Source organism: Gouania willdenowi, chromosome 13 (assembly GCF_900634775.1).
Source record: "Gouania willdenowi chromosome 13, fGouWil2.1, whole genome shotgun sequence".
Classification (NCBI taxonomy): Eukaryota; Metazoa; Chordata; class Actinopteri; order Blenniiformes; family Gobiesocidae; genus Gouania; species Gouania willdenowi.
The window spans coordinates 30,334,824-30,346,227 of NC_041056.1; the positions used below are offsets into that span (position 1 = coordinate 30,334,824).

The 11,404-nt window shown below is 42.7% G+C and overlaps 1 protein-coding gene across 1 annotated transcript; it reads right to left on the reverse strand.

The window, feature by feature from the left end:
- Positions 1-3,279: 3,279 nt before the first annotated feature.
- On the reverse strand, positions 3,280-11,183 carry LOC114474958 (kelch-like protein 12). The gene is made up of 5 exons (XM_028465595.1): positions 10,768-11,183; positions 7,935-8,088; positions 7,771-7,849; positions 6,009-6,236; positions 3,280-5,933 (listed from the first exon to the last, which is right to left on the reverse strand). Exons 2-5 carry the CDS (start codon positions 8,086-8,088, stop codon positions 4,436-4,438), a joined length of 1,959 nt encoding a protein of 652 aa, XP_028321396.1. The 5' UTR covers positions 10,768-11,183; the 3' UTR covers positions 3,280-4,435.
- Positions 11,184-11,404: the final 221 nt, after the last annotated feature.

The following is an 11,404-nucleotide window of genomic DNA, read 5'->3' on the forward strand; positions in this document are numbered from 1 at the left end:
GTTAATCAGTACCTTTGAAGTCACTTATTTTCATAAATGTTGGTCACCCCTGGTACAGATTAAATCACATATAGTATAGATCCTACAGCACAATGTCAGAAAGCACTGATCTTAACCTCATGGAGCACCACTGGGATAAACTGGACCAGAGATTGGAGGCCAGGCTTTCTCATCCAACATCAGTTTCTGACCTAATGAAGGCTCTACAAAATGAAGTCTGACAAACCGTCAAACATCTTAGAGAAAATCTTTCAAAATGAGTAGAAGTTGTTTGAACTGCAAAAAGAGAACCAATTCTATGACAAATTAAAAACTGTTGACTATTGGCATCATTCGTCTGAATACTTGCATCTGTCTAATGTTTGTTGACATTATTTCAGAAAATGTAGTTTCAGGATTAAAGAGTAAAACCTTGCCTTCCCTTTGCTGGGATGACTTTTCAAAGTGTTAGGAGTAATACATGTATTCATAGCTTGTATAATTCCTGGAGGCAGCAAAAACGATATGTTGAGAAATGTTTCTTCCTACTTGGGGGGAAGCAGAACTGGAAACAATATTTCTCAGAGAAAAACAATAACTAGCTTATTTTGCATCAAACCTCTTTGGCACCTCAGATTAATCTCATGCTGACAAATATTCAGCACCGTGTGATACAGTTTCATACACATGATCCATCAGCCTCCAGCAGTTTATGCAGATGACACTTAAATTTATTACTCGGTGGTTTAGACAAAATACAAAAGTCTTTTGCATTTGTTTGAAAACAAACATATTTACATCAACCACTAGTCAAAAATCACACAAATCATTTCAATAAAACCAGGCTGACATCATCCCACCCATAAAACCCAGTGCAGGACTTAAGGCATTAAATACAATTTCAAAATGCTTTTATACATTAAGTCAAGTATGTAGTGCATTCTTGCCCTTTGCACATCAGAAATAAGTTAAAGCGCACACACACGTACACTGCAGACATCTTGTTTTTAGCCAAAATCTTCATCCCATTTTTCCAAAAGTGCAACACCAAAGTTAGTAACAAAATCTCATTTTAACACATGGGTGTCAAAACTTTTCCTACAGGACAGCCTTTTAAAGACGAGCTTTATAGAGTAGATTTTACACTAATATCAGATCGGCCGATATTATTGCATTTTATGCAATTGATGTGATGGGCTATAATGTCTTAATTTGCCGATCCGATCAATGACGTCATTCACGTGATGAAACTTTCTGTAGATGCTTCCATGGAATTGTTTTGTCTCATTTACACCGAAGAGTTGTTTGCTTTACGTGACACGGCTTTACATTTGTGCACAAAGGTGAAAACCTGAGTGAACGGCAAAAATATCTCTGGTTGGAGCGAAGCTGCTGGGCGTCGGACTTCTTCCCCAGTCTACTGGCTCTGTGTGCGTGTTTGCTTTGTTTATTCAGCCCGAGCATGTTAAAAGTGAGAGTCCTAAGGTGGAGCAATGCGTTCCCGTTTGATTTTGCTTTCAAAGCAAAGACTTCTGTCGGTTTCAGGGCGGTGGTGGACACAGAAGCGTGCGTTTGTGCGCCCCACCTCCGATGTGCACCTGTGAATATGGACAATAAGCAACAGCAGGTTTTGCGATGCCACAGTCAGTAAATATGTGTTTGCTCCTAATGCTAATGGAGGCTTCATAGTTCCAGGGTGATCTGCTTCCACAGCAGTCATTGAGTATGACTCCGGTTTAATTCAACAGCTGTAACGTTTATTTTGCCAATCACTAACGACAGCGTACAGCTTATAATCGATCTGCTCCGTTCACACACACTTCCTAACTCCACACACTGGTCGAGCGACTAGGGCATTCATTGGCAGTTAAAGGATCACGCACCCACACACAGACAATATATGTTGTGTTCAGGTCCTGCTTGGAAATTCTTCAACTCTTCCACTCCCTCACAATCTCAAGGCTGCGTTTAGGTCCAGAAACATGGTACCGTTTGATTTTCCGTGAATCTGTATCAGGTATTACTGAAGGAATTTGATCGGTACCTAAAAAAACCAACCTGAATTCATATGATTGGATCGGTGATCGTTTTCTTAAACTCACTGATCGGCTCAAAATTCCTGATTGTGTAAAGCCTACTTTATAGTTTGCTTTGTAGCAATTCATGATGGCAGATCTCAGACTCCATAAAGCCCATCTTTAAATAACAATAAAATGAAAACGGGGCACGAAAAGGCGTTTTCTTCAGCACAGAACTTCTAATTAGTACATTAAGAAGGTTTTAAAGCAAATTTGTAAAAACAGTGGAGGGTCCTTTAAGAACAATTCCACCTTTCCATAATGCCAGGGTGATAGACCATTCCAACTTTTCAGCTACGCATGAGCGGGAACTGGCCGATGAAAGGTCACTACTGCAACGTGATCTCTGGGTGCTGCATTTACATTGTGACCATAAATCTTTTTAACTGTTTAAAATGCCTTAAATCATTAGGCCCAGCAACACCTTCAACGACAGCACAATTGGGTCTAATGCATTCGAGAAGCGAAAACTGGAGAAATGTACATAATTAATTACGGTACTTTCATATGGATCAGATCCCTGAAAGACATCAAATATGGATGAAAAATGTAACTAAATGTATAATGGCAGGCAGATAGAAATGGGGGGGTGTGATTCAGGGAAATCAGCTGGAATGAGATCGCTAACCAGTAGGGGTTGAAGAAATAATCGATGCATCGTCATTCAGACATAGTAATGCATCATAAATTCATACATTTCCTATAATTGTTTATTAAGGGTACATTCACACCAAAAAATCCTAGAGCAGTTAAGACGCTGTAGGAATCTTTTGCTCGGATACTCCGTCTCGTTTGGGCGGTGTGAACATGCAAATGAAGCCACAAGTGAATGTTTTTGTCATTCCCAGAGAGCTTCATCTGTGCAGTGAACTAGGGCTGGGCAATATATAGAGATTCAAGATGTATCAAGATTTCTATTTTGACGATACGGAAAATTACAATATTGCATATACCTATATATGTATTTTTTTTTTTTAGCTCCTTTTGAATTAAAATACTTGTTTTATGAGTTGCTGCTTTCAGTATTTCTCAGAACAGCATGAAAAGCACAGTTGGATGGATCACAGTGCGTTCTAACCCAGACCTTCCCCTAAACAAGCCACACTACAGAACTTACTCGCAGGTGCTGTCTCTTACAGGAAAAAAAGCCAAAAGCGGCACATATTGTGCAGGTGTTTGTTAATAAATATGTCTGTGTGGCACTTTTCATCAGCAAATTTAACCCACAATTGTTTTTCTGGCAAGACTTTCTTTTAATTAAAATATTGAGATTTATATTGTATATCGCCATTTTGAGAAAAAATATCGAGATATCTGTTTTGGCCCATATCACCCAGCCCTACCGTGAACACAAACAGATGGTGTGAAGTATGTGAGACGATATTAGTGATTCAACAAATATTCAGATGAAAATGTTATCTTTTTTTTCCCAAACTGGTTAAAATGTTTTTAAAACTTTCTGGTGTTGTTTTGGCAGTTGGATTAATAGACATTTCAAAAATATTTGAGCCATTTTGACCAAAAATATAGAAGCTATTGAGCATTTTCAAATGAATGTCTGAGTGGCCAATATCAAACTAACTTCACCATGATTTGATTTGTGTCCATGCATTCCTTTCAGTTAATTACTCTTTAGCATTAATATACATACACAGAACCCACAAGCACTTCACATTCCCCCATTCGTACAAGTTAAAGGAGATCCTAAAAGGGATTGGGCAGTTTCAGGCCGTCTAAAACCAGCAAGTTGTGGGTTTCATGTTTGGCAGCTAACATCTGTTTATGCTTCGAAGGACCAATCGGTCATTTCTGGAGCTAGGCTGCAATAGAAAGTGAAACAATTTCCTCCTTTCGCTTTCCAATAACTGTCGACCGCATTCTTTACAGGGTCTGAAATGCTCAATACTCCGTATTATATGTTTTTAAGGTGCCGTCACCATTGACCTGTCCCAAAATGCAGCGTGCAGCTGGGATATCATCAGAATGGTCTATTCATGACTCAGAACTCTCCTATATCATTGTGACTTCGTGGTCTAGCAAGTTGACAGCTTCAACCCCTTAAAATGTAAACAAAAAAAAGAAGTATTTTAAATCTCAACACTACAGCACACATTAAATCTTTCACACAAACTAAGTTACATTCAGGTGCTCGTTACCTGACTTTGAACCAGCTTCTTGTGCCACCTGTTTGATCCATCAGTGATGGATTCAGTTCCTTAAGGGCCTGCTTAGTGGCAGCATTCAGATGGTGTAAGGTCACCATTTTTCCCTTTGTGACTTTAAGTCCAACCTCAACTTCTGTGAGGTTTGGGAGTGTATTACTGTTGTGTCATGTCCGTTTGTTAGCATCACATATGTTGTGACGCTAACAGTTGAAGCTACTCTACGGCCTTCTTGCAGTTCTCATTGGCTAGTCTAAGTCTGCAAAGAATGTGTTTCTTTGGAAACTTTAAAGTGGTGCACCCAAATTGACTAACGCCGCCTGTGTCACCTGGGAGTTTTTCCCGTCTCTGGACCCAGCTGCGCCAGCCGGGTTTCCAACAGTACACACTGTCATAGAAGCGTGAGCCGTTTTCTCCACCTAATACGTAAATCCTTCTTTTCCACCGAGCCACGCCTCCTGCTGCGATCCGACGGGGCAAACCGGGAAAAACTACAGGGCTTGGGGCTCGGTCGCTTCCACCACCGGCACCTCCTCGTTGCTCTGTGCTGACCAACACTCCTCCACCGGTCACCTCTCTCTCCAACGCTGATCCCCGACCCTCTCTGAAAAACAATACCCGACCAGTGGCATCTAGAGTTTCCAGATTAATATAATTCCCGTCGAGAAACTTGGTGGTGTCCCTCACGTATCCTCCGATCGCACAGACCCCTCCTCGCACTGCTACTCCACCGGCAAGGCAGGTGGCACCAGAGTCCAGTGCCACACGTGTCCAGCAGTCGGTCAAGGTGTGATAAATGAGCACACCTGAGTGGACAACAGCTCGTTTCTGTTCCAATGTGGTTCCACCCAGCAGATATATTCTCCCGCGTAGAGCCGCACAGGCAAACGCACGCAGTGGGAGAGGGAGCCGAGGCCCAGGCGTCCATTGAAGGGTGCTAAGCTCCAGGATCTCACTGGTGTCCAGCAAAGCAGAGCGGTTGCAGCCGCCCAAAGCAAACACTGACTCTCCACAGCCCAGCAAACCCAACATAGCCCGGGGTTGGCTCATGGGGGGCCGCTCCATCCAGCGGTCCAACACAGCATCATATTCGTGGAGAGTTGCAGACACGGTCCCGGTCCGCAGAATCCCTCCAGCAACAAACAGCCGGTCGCCCACAGCAGTGCAGCCCGGACTGACCAGTGAACCCAGTGGGGCCAGCTTCTCCCACTTCCCTGTCCGTGGATCAAAGCAGTCCACCGTGTAGTCACCTACAGACAAGTTCTCCTCTTCTCGAGTTGTAAGATCTACACAAACAATCTTTTTCTCGAACATTCCTTCCCGTGGTCTCAGAGGTCCTCCAAGACCCTCCCCTGCTGCAGAGTGCCCAAGCTCCTTGCTCAGTCTTCTTCTCTCCTCTTGAGACAGCAGCCCAGGGCGCAGGTGGTGAAGCAGAGCTGGCATGTGGGCGTAGCGGTCTAAAGGCCGATGCACCGCCCATCGCCGTGCAGCATCATAAACCTCTGCTTCTGAATCCACTCCCAGGCGGTCAGAGCTCAGGAGGCTGCCCAGTGTGCCATGGTCCAGCAGGAGGAAGTCTTTCTGTCGCGCCACCCTGGGAAAGTGCTGCGCCACAAGCCTCAGAGAGGCCCGGAGGAGGAGCTGGTCATGGTGAGATCGAGCCAGAGAGTACATCCCCAGGCAGTTATCCACAGAGAGGTGCTCAAATAGAAACCTGAAGGAAAAACCAGAGTCAAGTTATAGAGAAAGACCCAGACTCATTAGAAACAGGAGGTGGGAGAAACTCTACCGAGAGCACAGGTCCTGGAGAGGCATGACCTGAAGGCGATTGGCAGCCACAAACAAGTCCTCAGCTGTGTCCAGGGAGAGCCCTGCTTGACCGGTGTAAACAAACTGGATAACAGTTTCCATGACAGCTGGCGTCACCTCCTCCAGTCGGATCTCGGTAAGTCTGGACTCTACGAGGGGGCTGGTAAACATGGCCCGGAAGTATGGACTCACAGCAGCTAGGAGGACTCTGAGGGTTTCGAGAAGAACATTTTACGTAAAGTTTTACACATAAGGCTGACAGAACACTGTCATTAGCACGAATAAGGTGTCATGAAGGCTGTCATTAAGTGTCGTTCGCTAAATTATCACAACTTTCCATAAATTATGACACATTTGGAGCTATGTTGGTATTTTTTGGGTTAGGTGGAGGGATCTCGTGGGGTTAGGTAGGGTTAGAGTTGGGGTTAAGGTAATGAACGACACTTAATGACAGTCTTCATGACACCTCATTCATACTAATGACAGGTGTCATGTCATAATAATGACAGTGTTATGTCAGTCTTATGTATAAAACTTCAAGTAAAGTGTTATCAAAGTTATTCTTAGAAAATAAATACATCAATAGTCTCCCATTAGGTTGTTGTTGACACTGTGTACTGGTCAATCCTACACCAGCTGATCAACTATACAATAGAGTTCTTCCACACACCCTTCCCTTATAAACCTACGCTCACAGTTATTTCCCTATGAAGTGCAAGTACACTCCCAGGGTTTTTGCTGACCTGCCACAAGGGGAAAATTTTAAAAATGCCTCGATTATGGACGTTGCTCCGAGAGGAGTTAAGACCCGTCCAGTCACAGCAGCCCCACCCCCACAGCGCTGTACAGTTCAGCATTGGAGCGGTCAATCAAATGCTCACTGAAGGTTGTGAAAGGAGGAAACCTAATCTGTCCTCCCATCTTTTATAGGACGGGCAGGGACTAAAGCATTTAAAAACACATCACTGATCTAATCTCAGCCAATAGCAATATTTTGACACCGACATCTAAAAACCCTAAATTTAAATACTTAGACTAAACTACACTACATTACTTCATATCTAATGATATACTGTACGGATTAGCAGAAAAAAAGTGGTTTTAGGATGTACTTACTCTTTAGCCACCTGCTAATGTCCTTTGACCTACAGGATTTAATAACGAGTGGTTACCTACACCTCAACTACTGTCTGACCACAAAAACTGCCAAACTTGGACATAATTGTTAACCTTGCTTTTTTTCTTGGAGCAGTCGCCATAATAATGAATCTCTATAGGCACACAACAGGTCATTTTCATTTATTTTAAAAGCTATGCTACAGCTCCACATAAGGGCAAGAAGTAGTATTGTTCAGGAACCTGTTAATAATCCATCTTCCTTTGGATGCTCAAGATGTCATTAGCATTGCTCGAGAATTATTTTTAGTTTTTTTACATTGTTTGAAGCAAATTCCCTTTGCTCTTTTTGTTTACGGTAGTGTGCAAAAGTTAGCTGATGCAACTTTGTAAAGCCTTCTCTAATGCTTTGGTTTTAAAATGAACATGTTTTTAGAGCAAATGATAGTATAGAGAAATGCTCACATTAATAGTCATAGAGATCATTCACGTATCCAAATCCCAGCGTATACAGAAGAGGCAACACGTTCATTTAAAATATGTAGAGTGAATTTTTGTCATTCCAATGAGTACAGGTCTATTTGTACAGCATGTGTATATATGAATACGACAGTTCAAAAACCCACCTGTGACACATGAATTTCTTCCCCTCAACAAGCAGAGTGACATCACACAGCTGCTGTGAGTCCAACAGCTGCTTTAGTCCTGGAGAACACACAGGTGAGAGCGGTAAATACGACACAGACATGGGCAACGAGTGAATGCAGTCCTGAGTTGTTCTTCATCACACCATGGGTTATGTAGTCCCCCAACGGAGTGGTGCTGTCATCGGGGAAATCCTCCTCCTCTGAGTCGCTGTCGGACAGGGGCTCCCCACGTCCTCCATCCCCGTCTTGCCATGGCAGGGGGCGCCAGGTGACTGGGCCCCCACGCCCAGCGTTCATCTGAGAGGTACACACACAAATCTCTCTCATTCCTGGAAACTCTACTACAGCTTTCTGTGTTATAATGAGGAGTTCACATAAGTGGTGCATATGCGCTCCAAAAAAACAAAGCACATACATGCACCTGCTACCTTCATTTTTTTACACCATGACCGCAGCGCAATCCCATCCTCTCCCACTTCGTCAAGCCATGTCCATCACTTATTTTTTACTCCGTTATCGACACTTGCCCCTTCTTCCAAAAACAGTGAGTCCATGCTGACATGCTAGGATAGCTTGAATAAACAGTTTATCAAAATTAGACCTGCTCCACTCCAGACTCCACCTCTCAGATCAAGTCGCGTGCGTCAATTGGCTTTTAATTGTCACGCTGATACCTGCCGAATATGTGCATGTGGAAGCTTGGTTTGGTCCAGAACAAGACCCGCGCATCACAGAGTTATTACCTTCAACGTTTTAGTAGCTTAATAAGCCTGATAAAAAAAAATGTGTGTTTTGTTTAGTGTTAAATAGCAGACCTTTACTGAGGGTTTCCACTGGATACGTCTCCGGTTGGATGACTGTGACATCACGAGACAGAGAAGTTCTCACAATATTTATAAAATTGTGCAGTTAAGGTATGTGTTACAAACGCAACAATAAACAGTTAAACAGGTCAGTGTTTCTAACGAAGGAGAACAAGAAGGTTGGACTCCGGATTTGTTACAGCCACATTTTTTATCAATATTTATCCTTTGCTCTGTGCTGATTGATGCGTCGTGCTCCGGTGTCCGCCAGAAATAGAAGCCCTGCGTATATCTGGCAGAGGGCACCGGACTGTTGGAGCTGGGAGGAAGCAGACATGCACCGCAGCGGACCCGGTGGAAATTAACACATAGACTAAAGTGGAAACCTATCAGCTCCGGTGGCGCGGCGCTGTTGTTGACATGTGAATGAGTTAAAAAAGGGGGAACCAAGCCAACAATCCCAGTTATGGTCACCCCTAGTTTTAGATATTAAGTGAGCAACGAATCCATCTCAACAGTTCTTTATAGAAAAAAATGTATTTGGTCTGTTTTTTTTGACAAATGTAAGATTTTAAAAGCAAACAGGAGTTACATGTTATCCGTCAATACATCCAGATTTACTAGGACATGTCCTTTTTTCATGTCATGTCCTCACCGTCTGGCCGGATTTTACAAACTCGTCAAAATATCCGGGTTTCCCAGGGACCCTGAAAGCATCTAGAGGAACACCTTAATTTAAATGACTGTAACTTTGCTAATATTTGCCTTATCAGAGAAATTCCAGCAGTTTCTGAAAGCTAATGAGTGGCTATTTACAGCCGATATCGTGTCATAACGGTAATTTTACTGATAGGTGACGGAATCATTAGATGCCGCTTTGTTTTGCCAAAATTGTCAGACACAAGGAAAAGAGAAGAGAGACTAAAGTGCAAGATGGATTAAAAGAGACGAAATACCAGTGGATTTAATGATAAAAAAATCAGCAGGAATATCCTCCTGGATGATAAAACCTCCATGGAGGTTCAGAGAGGGGCTTGAAAATGAAGGATCCACTGGAAGAAACTTAGAATGAAGAAAGTTAAGGTAAAGTTTCCATTATCTGGTCTAGATCTCATCACTTCATCACCTCAAGTCTCCCCAGACAGAATAAAGCTGAGTCAGCATGGGACCATGGGATGTAAAATTTCACAGGTGTTTATTGAAATGTATATTTAATGATTATTTACTGTTCTGTAAGCCTTGAGTTTCTTTTCTTCATTTTTTTCATATTTAGGAGATGTTTCTCATAGTTTCAGTGATTGAGAGATGTTAAATACATTAGATTCTTCAAGGACAGGTTGTTATAATGCATAATAAAGGTGAATGACTTTTTTTGTTTTTGTGGTTTTCTCAAATTTATAATAATTTTGTGTGTTTTTGTTATCTTTGTGTTCTGTTGTACTAATTTTGTGTATCTTTCTCTTATTTTCTGAATTTATGTTGTCAATTTGTGCGTTTTTGGGGTCACTTTCTGTATTTTTGTTGTCGTTTTCTGCATTTTCCTGTCTTTTTGTGTAATTTTGTTGACAGTTTGTGTGTCTTTGAAGCTATTCTGAAATTTGTTGCTTTTGTATGTTTTCGTAGTAATTTTGTTTGTTTAAGAGGTTGTCGTGTCTTTCTTTGTTGTCACGTTGTATTTTATTAGACATATTGTGTATTTATGAATGTTTTTGTGTACGTTGTGCATTTTGTTGTCAATTTGAGTGTTTTGAGAGTTATTTTGTGCATTATGTTACTGAGCTTTATATTCTTTCCAATGTCTTAAAATGCCATTTTTTGGGGACGCACAAAATTAGACCGAGGGCCACATGTGGCCCCCAGTTGCCCATGTCTGCCCCAATACATGTACAATGATCAGACAATGGAGGGACGTTGAACTTTATGCATACAAGGTCATGAGTTGCTCACAGGGTCTGTTGACAGATGTATCAGAAATGGGACACGTGGTCAAAAACCCTTTTTATTCCCAGACATGATAGTGATAAAGCGCTGCACTGTTCGTCCTTGTTTTCCATAATAAGTGAGCCCTAGTATTAGTATTATGAAGAGTGTGTCAGAGGCCTGTTGTTTAAATGACACGGTGTGTGTGTGTGTGTGTGTACCAGTGCAGGGCACATTGAGCAGTGTTTGTTACCTTCGCTCTCCTTCGCGTTTCCAGCTTGATGGTTGGCAGGGACTCACAGCCAGAAGGAAAGGCCGAGTGACTGTGATCTGTTACCGGCCTCTAACACACACTGAGAGGCATCAGGTCCGTCCAGGCCGAGCCGGGAGGGAGCTCACGGCCTGTAGCGGAGACGCTTATCCAGCCCGGTGCAAACCATCGCTGCCTCTCCCCGACCGAGGCTGTTCTTGTTCCCGTACGGACGCGTTTTGACACAGCACGACTCAGTCCACCATGGCACCGCACAGGGCCGTCCTACTGGGTCCCACACCGGGGGGATAGTTTCTATCAGCACGTTGTTGTTTTGTTCCGAAGAGCCTCACAGAGTAACTACCGTCGGCCGCACTTGTCTGGACCGGATTACTGCAACGCTAAACTTCCGGTCCTCTGATTGGCTGACCTTTGGCCCGTGACGATTGTTTGAGACGTTCGCGTGCACTCGGATTTTTTTCTTTTTTCTTTTAATTGAACCAATATGGAAAAAAAATGACATTAACATAATACAAAGTAACATGTAATTTAATTTGATTTATTTTTTATTCTGTCATTGTAAAGAAACAATTCTTAGAATGTCTGCCCCTTACTCAATCACAAACTAAACAGTTTGTCT